General features: G+C 29.2%; 1 protein-coding gene across 2 annotated transcripts in view; it reads right to left on the reverse strand.

Annotated features, from left to right (window-relative positions):
• Window positions 1-2,499: 2,499 nt before the first annotated feature.
• Window positions 2,500-13,821, reverse strand: part of LOC129908148 (uncharacterized) — a 158,036-nt gene continuing 146,714 nt past the window's right edge. For both annotated transcript variants that reach the window (XM_055984469.1, XM_055984468.1), the window contains exons 7-8: window positions 7,403-7,747; window positions 2,500-4,079 (exon numbers count right to left, since the gene is read on the reverse strand). In XM_055984469.1, the coding sequence (XP_055840444.1) occupies window positions 2,723-4,079; window positions 7,403-7,747 (1,702 nt within the window). In that variant the 3' untranslated portion in view covers window positions 2,500-2,722. The remainder of the gene's footprint in view (window positions 4,080-7,402; window positions 7,748-13,821) is intronic.

A 13,821-nucleotide genomic window follows, 5' to 3' on the forward strand; every position in this document is an offset into this window, starting at 1 on the left:
CTATACTTACTTAAAATTTCTATCATAAAAGTAGTAAATACTTGTTCTAGGGGCCCCCAAAATTAAATATTTAGAGACCCCTAAAATACATTTTTTTTAGCTTAGAATTGATAGTTCTTGGGGCCTCTGTTCTGAAGTAATAAATACATATTTGATTTTCCATCATCAGACATAATTTATTTTGGGGCCCCTGAAAAATAAAAAAAATTTTTTAGCTTAGAATTGATAGTTCTTGGGGCCTATGTTCTGAAGTAATGTGTACACATTTGATTTTCCATCATCAAACATAGTTTATTTCTTTTGGGGCCCCTGAAAAATTATTTTTGGGGCCTCAAAATTAAGTGCTTAGAGGCCCCTAATATAATATAATTTTTTTGGAGGCAAGAATTAATAGGTATTGGGGCCTCTGTTCTGATGTAATATTCGGAATGCCATCAATAACGTAATGTTTTTATTTTGGGCCCTGATGTATTTATGTTGGGGCCATTAAATTGATATTTAATTTTCCATTTGATTGTTTTGAACCCCTAAAGTAATAGCTTTTGAAGATCCTCAAATAATATTTTTCATGTCATCAGAAAATTTTATGAATATTTTTGGGCTCCTTAGTATCTAATAGATATTTGATTGCCTTTCAACTAAAGGGGTTCCTGAAATATTATTTTTTGGGACCCTTCATATAATATTTTTGGATCCCCGAAGTCATATTTTTTGGGACTCCTAAAGTAATATTTAGTAATCCATCAATAAATGTAATTTAATTTAAAAAGCTATTTTTTTTTATTTAATTTTTTTAAAGTCCTGAAGTAAAGGCATTTGGGGCCCCTGCAGGGCCCTGGCTTGAAATTGTTTTTTGCTTTTTTGGGGCCACTAATGTATTATTTGTGGTTGCAAAGATTTTTTAAGTAATATTTTTTGGGGCCCTTAGATAAAATTATAATTTTTCTTTTAAAAAAGCAGTTTATTTTTTTTAGGGCCCCTGGGGTAACCTTTTTATCAAATCAATATATATTTTGTGGCTACCAATGCATTATACATTACACTGAATGACATAATTTGTCTCCCTTGTATCCGAAGTGATTCAAATACATTTTAATTTACTTCGTAACTCAATTTATGCTAACAGTTTCCTTCTCTGCATTGTCTCCAGTGGGGGCCCTGAGGTCGGTCGGGGGCCCCGGGGCGTCGCCCCGCTTGCCCCAAGGGAGTGTACGCCCCTGACTGTAACAATTTTGTTTTTTTTTTCTAAAAATTAATCTTAGTAGTAAAATAATTCAAACTCATTTTCGAAGCAGTTTTTTTCGTCTGAAGAACGAGTAATTTTTTTTTAATTTTTTTTTTCGAATTAACGAAATTTGTATGTATTTTAACTCTAACAGCAGGTTCGTGCTCTCCAGTCGCTTCATAATATTTTTTGGCTATCTTTGTTTGTTATTTAGATCGTAGAATGGCTGTATTAAAATGTAAGTGTAAAATAATGAAAAATTTTAACAGATAATTTATTACGTCGTTTTTTTTTTTTTTTTTTATCTACAAATATAGGTATGTATACATAAACTATTTGTATTCAAGAACTTACCATATTTATTTCATTATCAAATACTTACCATGAAATGCTTAAAATTTCTCATACTAGACCCTGGTTGAAAAATAACAAAATGAAACTACTATTTTATTATTTTTAAGATTTATTATTTAAACGGAATTAGATTTGTTTTTATTAATTTTTCATATTTTATTTTGATCCAACATTTTTTTTTTGTTTTGTTTTAGAAAGTAATATTAAAACATTTATGTTTTTTTTTTTAATTAATTCTGGGGCTCGTAAGAACTATATTTTTTTGAATATTCTTTTTACTTTTTTATTTATTTTAAATTATTTATCTAATATTTTTTTTTTGTATTATAAACTGACATTTATTATTATAAGCGTAAGTTTAGTTTTAAAAAAACTGTTTTAACAATTCTTTGTAATTTTTTTTTTAATTAAATGTATTTGTTATTAATTTTATATACGTTTTTATAAGACTGCAACAATTTTTAAAATTTGTTTTTGTAATTTTATTGGCACAGTAAAAAAAATGTTAAGCTTATCAATATTATAAATTATGCACCTTAAATAACATTATATTATATAAATATGTATTATTCTACAACATTGCCATATATCATATATAAATTCAAACTATGTATTTTATGAACATTAATATTTTATTTTATTTTTTAATTTACAAACAACAGAGCTTGAATATTTTTTTTTTATTTTTTAAGTAGAAACACGCATTTTTATTTAAATATTTTTTAAGTTAAATATTAACATTAAATAATATTTATTTAACTTTATATTTCTTTTGAACAATCAAATATTCATATTTTTATTCATATACAAAAAAATGTTAACCGCTATAGATTTTTATTTTTTTGTTATTTTGAAAAATGTAAAAAAATATTTTTTTTTTTTACCTTAATTTTTTAGTAAATTTTCTTTTTGTTTTTGTGTAAAAATATTCGTCAGGTCTTAAAACTTCTTTTCGTTATGTATATTTACTAAGCTTAAGCGTTGATGAAAAAATCCATGAATTTTTTTTATAGAAAAGTTCATATTCAAATATAAAATAATACAAAATTCTGGTCCTGACTTTTTCCCATTGTTTTTTTTTTTGTGAAACTTAAGCCGCAAATTAAAAATAAATTCGTTCAAAAACTAAAACCACCACTCCTCTTACAGTTCCGCAAATATATTCTCTCGGAAATCGAGATCCGGATGCGAATGTTGGGGCTGATGGTCTCTCGATTTGAGGGAACTCCGTCCCGACGACGAAATACTCGATGTCCGGCCACTACTCCGACGCATTCGACTCTCTATCACAGACATTTTATTCAATGGTTGAGTTGGATCCAATTCAGCAAAAGTTCCTGCCATCAGGTCATTATTCAGCGAATTGAAACTGTCCCTCTTCGACCGATTTGAAAGGTTACTCCTTCGACTGGTTCGCCTTGTGTGGTGATAGTGTGAAATCGGTGCAGAAATCGGTGGTTGGTATTCTTCGTTAAAGAAATCGCTCGGTTTCACCAAATCAAATTCATCACAAGCTTCATTGGCAATCTTGCCAACATCATTGGGACCATCTTTGGGTGTCGTTGCACTTGACGAAGTGACTTTCTCATAGGAATACGCATCCAATTTAAGCTTTGGTGACTTGCATATCTTTTCCAAATCAGGCAAACGACGTCTTTCACTTCCCCCACTCACACTTCCGCTAATCAGTCGCATAGTCTCGTCCCGTTTCTCCCTCTCAATCATGTCTTGAATGTCCATACTCCGCTCACGCTCCAACAAATCGATTATTTCCAAATCCCTGTTCAGTGTACTTGACGAATCCATTCGTGAGAACGAGCCACAATCTGAGAAAGAAGCGTCCTTGTGTCGTCGCAATACCCCATTTACACTCTCCCATTTCTTTTGGAAATAAATATCCTTGTCGATGGTGCCAATCGTGCCACTGACAATCGATGAAGTCTCACCATCATAGCCACTTCCGGTGTCGTTGAGCACGCTGCTGTTATTGCAGAACGTGCTTGCCGTTATGTTGGAACATGAATTATCAATAGAGTCCATTGAATTTTTTCCCTTGCGACTGCCTGCAGCTGATGATGATGCCAAACGAAGGCCATTGCTTACCTTACGACTGCTAGCCGACTTGGCCATCTTCGAATGGATTCCAGTGGTGCCTCCGGCAAAGCCATTATTGCGGGAGTTTGTTTTCTTCATACCATCGCCAGCGCCACCACCACCACCACCGATGACATTTATTTTAATAGCCTCGGCACTGCTGGCAATCGTTGTATCCTTGGATTCAATCATTGACGAGTCACTGCGATTGTAATGATGTTTTTGTTTGATGATGGTGTCACCATCATTGTTGTCAATGCAACTGCCATTTTGGATAATTGTTGTTGTTTGGGTGGTTGTTGTGTTGTCGTCCTTTTCAATCGATTCCTCTTGACTGTCTTGGCGTGATTTTCTAAAATGTCTGGCAGATAGACGAAGATAGCCACGAAGACGTTTTCGTTCGTTTCTGTAAATTGATTGAAATACAAATAACTGTTAGTTGTAATGTTTTTGTTTTTTTTTTTGTTTTTTTTTTGTGTTTCAATAAGAGAGAGAGAGAGAGAGAGAGAGAATGATACCTAAATGCAATAGTAATTGAAATTATCGATTTAAAGTTGAACAAACTTTATAGTTTGATTAAATTGGGTCTTGTTACTAATGTTGGAATGATTTTGATCATTAATTTAACTTAAACGAAGCAGACAAAAATAATGGCTTACTATAGCTATACAGAGAGTTTAAAACAAAAAAAGGATTAAAAAATGCTCTTTAATGAAATAAATAAACGCTTCTCTAACCATATTCTGCACGATTTGTTTGAAATAGGCAAATAGGTATACAAATATTCTTTTTTTTTAATCTAGAAAAACACTCTTGAAAATCATTCAAGGTCATATTATAAAAAAAATAAAATGCACGACTGGGTCGCACGAACTTGCTCTTAGAGTTAAAGTTGCTTAAATTTTTAAGACTTTTTATATAGAAATTTGGAAAAAAAAAAATTCTTTTTTTTTTTAATTAAAATAAAATTAGAAATTAAATTGCCCTCCAAAACAAGTATGCAGTTTTGATTGATATATTAACATGCATTTTTAGAAAAAAAAAATTTCAAAATCGTTAGAGCCGTTTTTTAAAAAACTAATTTTTTATAAATAATTTTTTGGAAAAAAAGTTTTAAAATAAAATTGGTATGTCATTTTGTAGAAATCACTAATCAACATCTAAAAACAAAATTTCAAAAAAATTCCATGACCCGTTTTCGAAAATTTGATTTTTCAAAAAAAAAAAATTTCAAAATTTTTTTAAAAATCCAAAAATTATTTTTTTGGAAATTTTATTTTTGTTTTATATTTAAATTGTATAAATGCTTTTTCACAAAAAGTTTCGTTGAAATCGAATAAATTGTTTAAGAGATAATCGGATTTGAAAAAAAACGGTTCTATCGCAGGTACCGTTAATAATGATTAAAAAAAAAAAAAATTTTCATTGAAAAATAGACCTTAGCTTAAAACTAACATTTGAATTTTTTAAACAAAATCGTTGGAGCCGTTTTCGAGATATTTTAATTTTACTAAAATCGGTATATGACAAGTACCGTTATTTTTGGTCCAAAAAAATTAATTCCAAAAACCCCTCTGGAGAGTCGCCAAATAACGCTACATACCAAGTTTGACATTAATCGGTCTATCCGTTTAGGCTGTAGCTCCTTATACAGACAGACAGACAGACTGACAGACGGACTTCCGGGACCCACTTTTTTGGCATTGTCTACCATCGTAATGTCATGGAAAAATGTTATCTCAACTTTCTTTTTTTGTACGAATGCATAACTTGATATAATAGTACCTATATCGCAAGTAAAAATACTTTATTAATTTAGTAGAATAGGTTTATGGACTTCGTGGGTGCAACAAAAATTGATTGGTTCTTTTTTGCACATCTTTTTTTTTGTTCAAAGCATTGTTGAAAATATTGTTGGAAATGACGAAAAAAAAATACTGTAAAAGTTTCAGCCCTTAATGTTAACATTTAGTACCGCCGCATCGCAAATTTCTCTTTGATTGAAAAGATAAAAAATTCTATACACAATCTTTCCCATACAAATCGTACCTATGGGAAATAGAAATTTGCGATGCGGCGGTACTAAATGTTAACATTAAGGGCTGAAACTTTTACAGTATTTTTTTTTCGTCATTTCCAACAATATTTTCAACAATGCTTTGAACAAAAAAAAATTTTTTTTGAATCAGTCAGGTTTGCGTTTTTGGAACAATAAAAGCTTGTAATGTTTTTCTTTAAATTTTTTCCGACTTGAAGTTAATCTTACAAAGAGTTCATCTAGGCACCAATTTTCAAAGTGTTTCGCCAAACCGTTAACAAGCTAAGTTAATTAATGTAAAAGTTTTTGACTTTTCTACCACCTAATTTTTGGAACTGATTTTTTTGTATCTAACCAAGTTAGCTGTTGAATTAAAATGCATTGAATTTAAATACGTTTCTCGATAAATAAAAAAAAAAAGAAACTAGTAAAGTTTTAAATCTCTATCGCTTACCAGTGCCGATTTAATTTGCAATATATTCTTACAAAATATCGAAATACAGCGTGTCCCGAAATAAGATGAGGAAAATTTAAGAGATCATTTTTGGTTATATTCTAAGAATTTTTTTTCTATCAGCAAAGCGATGATTACCTTTACTCATGTTAATGATCATTTCTCTGTGTTAGAAATTTTAAGAGAAACCTCATAAATCTGGGAAAAAGCACCAGTAAAAATCTTTAAAAAAATGTGTTTTTTGGTTTTATTCTAAAAAGGTCGGGAATAAAAAAATTAGTTTCATTATTTGAAAATAAATTTGTGAGAGTTTTCTTAATTCATCGCTCAATGGTATCAACTTTGCAGATAGAGTGCACTAAAAAATTATTTCGTATATTGATGGTTTTTTAACTTGCTTATTTAAATCTTTAAAAAAATAAAAATAAATATTAGGAAAAAATTGTTCCTGCTATTCTAAAAAAAAATTTCTCAGTTTTTTAATTTTTTCTATGAATAGAAGATGTAATTTATGCGTACTTTGTAGAAAATGTTTGAAATTAAATCAGCACTGGGCATTTTGATGGAGACTTAAAACTTTGAAAATATTTTTTTCTTTTTTTTCTTCATTTATTGAGTACATAATATTTGAATATCCCATGGAATTAGATAACAGTCTTATTAAAGTAGAGCAAGCAACTGTCAATGTTTTTAAATATTTATATTTATAATAATTTATATTGGGAATAAATGTGGGTAAGTTTTTCATGTCTTTTTCTTTTGATATCAATTTTTATGAGTTAACTCTGTATGAACAAAATTGTTTTAAATTTTTATATGTACCTATTGCTCCATATTCAATGTGAATATCTATACAATATACATTGATTTATTAGGTAATGCTAATTTACATAAATCCCAATACCAAATGGAAGATTTCATTTCCGTAAAATTGGAGTCAGCTGTTGTCCTAGTTATCATTCTCGAAACGACTCTCAATACTTAAATACCCTTTAATGCTTTAATGCTTGTATAAGAACCTCGTTATTCCTAAAGACTTAACACATTCATTTATATTGACCTACGATTCAACTCGAAATAAGATTTAATTGATATTCCGTCTGATGTTATTTATATCTACGAACTGAGCATAGACTACAAAAGGAAAAATAGAAAAAAAAAAATAAATCACGTCCTAGACAAAATAAAGCGTAGAACCGAACGAATAATAAATTAATATGCAGGACCTTATGCTTACCTCGGTAGAATCTGTGATGCATAGATTCCTGGAAATATTACCGTTGGCAAAAACGCAATCCACACAAACATCAAAAAGGTGATATCGAAATGCTTAGCATTCTCATACGTTTCAACCATCACCATTCGTGCTAGCCGAAGGATCATAAGTGGGCACAAGCAAACAACTTGTGTTGCTGCCATCGAACCGAGATTCCTTTGTTTTCTCTTCTCCCGACAAATATCCATTTCAGCATTATACAAGTCATATTGCCTCGTTGCTGCTGAACTTTTAATATCCAATGGTCTTGGTGCAGTTGTATTAGTTCGACCAGGAGTACGTTCCACTGATGACGTTGATGAGTTTCTACAATTACAAAGAAAAAAAAGATTAAACTTTTATCCAAGTGAAAGAAAATTAATCATAAAATATGCATGAATTTATTCTATTTTTTGCTTTTTTTTTTCAAATTATCTAATAAAATATTTAAATTGGAAATAAGTTCCACATGATTTGTATAAGTTCAAAGGAAAACCCGTTGAAGACTCTGAGTTGCTTAAGTCATCAGGTAAAAAGGTTTTAATGTCAATCAACCTCAATCATTGAAGTTACATAACCTTGGGAAAATGAGTAATTTCTAATTCTAAGAGTTGAAAATAGAATAAAGAAAAAAAAGGGAATTTTAAAAATTGTATTACCATCAATTTCACATTTGAACGGGGAATAAAATTGGGTTTTGTTTTTCAGGATTTTGGCATATTACATACCTAATAGGATGTCTGGATTTTGTGTTTTGGTAATTTTAACTCTTTTTTTTTACCAAATTTTAACAGACTGACAAATTGACAGAATGACACACATCACTAAAAAAGACGATAGAATTGCTTGGTATTACCACGAATAATTGAGAAAAAGAGTAAAGATGGAAAGATTCTTAGAAAAAACAAAGTTCTTCAGACCTCAGTAAAAGTCTAAGTGGTTTCTGTCATCTCTTTTGCAGAGAGTATGGATTGACGATAAAAGTGGGGATCATGACTGGGTTAGCTACATTTGGGAAATCACTTAAAAAATTCAATGTAAGTTGTATAGGTACCTATACTCAAGATTTTGAACTAAGGTGGAGTTGACGAAAAAATTTTAATTTAAAAAATTTAATTTGGGATCTCTATTCTCTCAATTTTTACTAGCGATATAGGTACTATAGGGCAAAATTCGTAAAAAAATCGAATTCGAGATAACAATTTTACATGACATTACGATGATGGAGAATGCCAAAAAAGTGAGTCCGGCAATTCTGTCTGTCTGTCCGTCTGTGTGTACCTCGAGGTACCGTCTAAACTAATGGAGCGATTTCCTTCAAACTTGGTAGTTAACAGTTGTGGGTAATTACCTAGAGGAAGAATTGAAATTTTTTTTTTAGGACCAAAACTAACGGTACCTGTCATATAACGGAAATAGATAAGCTAATTTTTTTCAAAAACGGCTCCAACGATTTTGATTCAAATTTTTGTGTGTAGTGAAGCATGTAAAAGCTTCCATTGGAAATAAAAAATATATTTTTTGTACCGTTATTAACGGTACCTCCCATAGAACGGTTATTTTGATTTATGAATTTCTCGTAAACGACAAAACAGATTTTTACCAAAATTTTTATACAGAAACGTATAAATATTCATTATTTGAAGAAAATTTAAATTTTTCAAAAAAAAAACACATTTTTGGATTTAAAAAAAAATATTTCAAAATTTTTGATTGAAAAATCAATTTTTTGGAAACGGGTTGTAACAAAATTTTTAAATTAAGTTTTTATGTATAAATTATTTATTTCCTTAAAATGGCATAACAACTTTTACTTTTAAAAATGTTAGAAAATTTGTATATACATATAAAAAATTATTTTTTTTTCGATTTCGATTTTTTAAATTATTTATTGGCTGTTTTTTAGTTTTTGCTTTTACATTTTATTTTATTATTCTTAAAGTACACCTCCTATCGCACAATTTTTGATGCAGTTTTATTGGATTTTAATTATTTTGAAATATTGCATTAAAAAATCTGTGTTTAAAACAAAAACTTTTATTTGAAATTTTTGCCGTTTTTATACGACATTTACTGTCCTAGAAATTAAATGCCAATCTAAGTTAAAAATTCCAGAAATAACTTTTGGAAATGGATTCAACAATGTTCATTTTAGTACAGTGAAATTTTGGTATTTTGATACTATAAACAATTAAAATAAACTAAGGCCCAACTTATTGACTCTCTATTTTATTTAGAGATTTTAAAATTTTCCGTTTGCAAAGCAGATTTTAAATTAAATGGAGAGTGAACAAATTGGGCCAAACAAAATAAATAAATAGGTAGTGAGTGATTCACATGGGTCAACTATTTTTTAAGTAAAAAGACACATTTTCTTAATCAACAAAAAAAAAATTTTTTTAAATGTTTCACATACGCCACAGTGACCAGTTGACACTGAAATTTTCCAATAACTAAAAAAATTAACTGCACTCTCAGGTCACATGTACTAGCTTTTTTATAAAATAACTCCTCAAAATTGTTAATAAAAGAGAGATTGTACAGGTAAAAATTAAAAACAAAATCCAAAACCATTGAATCCCAACCCAAGACACCTTTTCACCATTGAACATTTTCAGAACGGAGTGATCAGCTAAGATCTGTTTGCTGAAAGGATTTAAGTTCTACATAAAAACTTATTTGACAGTTTTCGCAGAGGAAAAAGTAGGGAATAAGATTTTATGTTCTACTTAAATTTTTAATTTCGTTTCAGCAATTGGGTGTAAGAGACTTTGCGATTTAAAACTTACGAATCGAAAAATCAATCGATTGACTCTGATTTCTGAGGTCAAATTGGCGAACCCCACAGGCGGTTCTGTATGGTTCCATTTTTTGCATTTTTTGCTTGTACCAGAAGGTTCTCAGGATCTCTCCTTTGAACATGCTTGTACGAACTAAGTCGGTCGTGTTCTATTTCTATTTCCATATAATATCTGGTGGTTGTCGAAAAATAGGTATGTTATTCAACAAATAAAAATGAAATTTCGAAAAAAGAATTTTCAGAAAAGAAAATAAATTTAATTATTTTTCAAAAACCAAAAAATGTGTTTTTGGAAAATTTCGTAGAATTTTTAGGTAATTAATTATTCGAAATCGGCTACGTGGTTTACGAGAAATTTTGAAATTGTTTTTGTGATTTATGGGTCAAAAGAACTTGAAAAACTTATAAAATCAGTAGGTACGTGGTTGTTTTTCAAAAAGAACAGATTTTCCATCAAACTTATATTCGAAGGATATAAGACGTACCCCACACATATTTGGAAAAGTGTCAAAGGGCTTTCGAAATGTTGCTTACATGTGTTCTTATTTTGTTCATTGTTCAATGTTCACCCTTTTATTATAAAAATTCCAAAAGTTCTTACTGTGTTTTTTAAAGATAAAATTTGTTATGAAGTAAAGAAAAAATAATTAAGTTTCAGGCTGCTACCAGTTTATTTTGTAGATAAGCCTTAAACAAACTCCATTACAGACAAGATTAATACCATAAAGGACTCTTTATTTCTTACATATGTATGAATAATGAAGGACACGAGAATAACCTGTAAGTTTATTTTGTCAATTATTTTTCTTCTTTGTCCTTTCTCTCTTTTATTCTATACACATGTTACTTTAAGGAATGGCCCTTTAAATACATGTATAGCAACAGTCTTTTTTTAGTTCTCTATATCTACATATTATCATATTAAATGAATAAAAGCTTCGTGCAAGAACTGATTAAATGTCTGTTATGTTACTCTAACTATATAACCCACCTATATTCAAGCCATCAGACAGACTGTCAAAGTAATCACTCTTTGAACAACAAAAAAAAGAAAAAAAAAATAAATAAGGACACCTTTTGCTGTACTTGTTTGTACAAAGATAACGTTCAAAATTACAATTTATAAATTATTACCTTGTTATTGCGTTATTTCCAACCCTTGTCAGTTGTCAGAATTTCCCATAGGTGAAATCAATTTTTGTAAATAATTTAGTGGGGAGATACCTCTCTCTCAAGATATAAAAATGAATGTGTCATAATTTGTCTGTTTTTTTTATTTTTTTTTTTTATATATATAAAAAAGGATAAAAAAATTTGTTTGAAAATCAGTTGAGCTTGAAAGTAATTTAATGCAAGTTCAAATGGAAACCTTTTCATGAGATTTTTACCTTCGGCAAAGCAAAAAGGAGTATTACGTATTTAATTTATGTGGATGTATGTTCATATGTTCCAACAAAGCTTCTTAACTACTCATCGTAATTTGACAAATGATATATCATTGGAAGCTTTTTGCTTGTCCTCTTAAAATAAGCTAACAAATGTCACATAAAATTGATTATAGCGCCCTCTAGAGGCAAAGGTTCTGAGCTATTTTTTTTTTTTTGATGTGCAAAGACTATGAAAATACTTTATTACAGCAATATAACCCCAAAATAAATTAAATTAAAAAATAAGTTAAACAACAAAAAATTTCGCGTTGTAAGGACCTCTTTATGGACAATTCATACATAGATTGTCGATATTCCTTAAAATAATTTCAATTTTTCGAAAAGCCATTAATTTGTGTGTCAGTTACGTCAACAATTTCAATTTCAAAAGAAATTAAATTAACTGCGAAAAATAGGGTTCAAATAATTAAACATTAACGTTGAATTAAATTGAATTCATTAAAAAATTAAATAACCATGACAGTTAACAGAAAGTTACCCATAATTTCCTTAAAATGCTTAATAGACTTGATAATTTTTAATTAACAAAAATATAATAACAAGTTAAAAAGATAATAACACCAAACAAAGTAAACAAACATACCGCCTTTTCAATAAAATTAGTGTATTTTTAACTTCATGTCTTCCGGTTTTTGAACATGCCTTGAGCAAATACAAAAACAAAAATAAAAAATAAATTTAAAAAGAGGTAAAAGTGATTTTTCCATGGGAAATTTCTGGGCCCTATTTCACCAACTACAAGTTACAAGCACAAATTTGTAACTTGTAGATCACAAGTACAAATTTGTACAATGGAATTCTGTTTCACAAAGTACAAATAAGTAATTCACAAATTTGTAATTATCGAAAAAAAAATTACAACTAACTTTTGAAAACCACAATTTTGTAGAATTATCGTTTCACCAAATATATTTTTTTCTTGTAAACAACAAGTTTATCTCACAAACTTGTAAAGCTCGATTTAGTCTTAGCGGTGACCGTTGAGTTACTTAACTCATAACGACAGAGGTTAAAATTGGTTTCAAATGAAAACTAAGTTGATAATGAATATGAAAAAATAGGATTGCCATTTTTAAAACTTGAGCTCTTATTTGGCAACCCTATTTTAAACGGAAAATTGTCAAATAACTAATACTGTCATATCTTAGTAGTTTAATCAAATAAGAACATTTTTTAAATGAAAAACAAAATTGTAAATATATATGTATTAAGGTTTTTGTATTGCTGGATTATTTTATAATGACATCCATGGATTTATAGAAGTAAAACAAAAGGTAAAATAATAATATTGTAAATAGTGAGGAATATTAATAAAATAATTTAAGGAATGAAGAACTACAAATATGAGAAATAAAAACAAGCCTCTTTGATCAAAAGAGAACGAATTTTTCATACTTAGGAGGCAGGTTATAGCGATCAGGAAAAATTTTTAAACAGATATTTTGTGATGTTTTCATTACCCTTACAATGGGTATCTGACCATACCTAGGGTAAAAGGGGGAGGATTTGCCAGGATTTAGGAAAATTGATATAACGCAAAGTTTTTACGTTTCTTTTAATTTTTTTATATCTGATATTATTATTGACTTTATCATCTTCACTTAAATATTTTTTTCATCTTGATATATTAATTATTTATATTTTTAATAATTTATTCAAAAAAAAACGAAAAGTGATGTGGCAAAGCCTCCCCAGGTGGGAGGCTTTGCCACGGGGGTGGGGAGGGATTGCCAGTTACCTAAATATAAAAGTTAATACAAATAAAACCAATAATCATAAACAAAACTTCTTTTTAGCTGAAAGTACGAAGAAGGGATTGATTTTTAAGGATTCTGTCATCCTCTTTTGAGGAAGCTTCTGGCAAATGTACCCCATGGGGTACATTTGCCAGAGCAAAACCTACCCAAAAACAAATGGCAAATGCACCCCACAAGCTAATCTTTCAAAAATTCACTTATAACTTTTTTATAAGTTAAACAATAAAAAAATCACTTGTACACAGCATAGTACACATAATTTTCAAAAGATATTTGTATAAAAAAGTAATTTAACAAGACAAATATTAAAAATTTACGACGTTTTCAACATTAAAAAACTAATAAAAAAAAACACAAGCGTCTAATTTATTTCGTGTCCAGCCAAAAGCTGTCAAA

Source organism: Episyrphus balteatus, chromosome 2, assembly GCF_945859705.1.
Source record: "Episyrphus balteatus chromosome 2, idEpiBalt1.1, whole genome shotgun sequence".
NCBI classification, from domain to species: Eukaryota; Metazoa; Arthropoda; class Insecta; order Diptera; family Syrphidae; genus Episyrphus; species Episyrphus balteatus.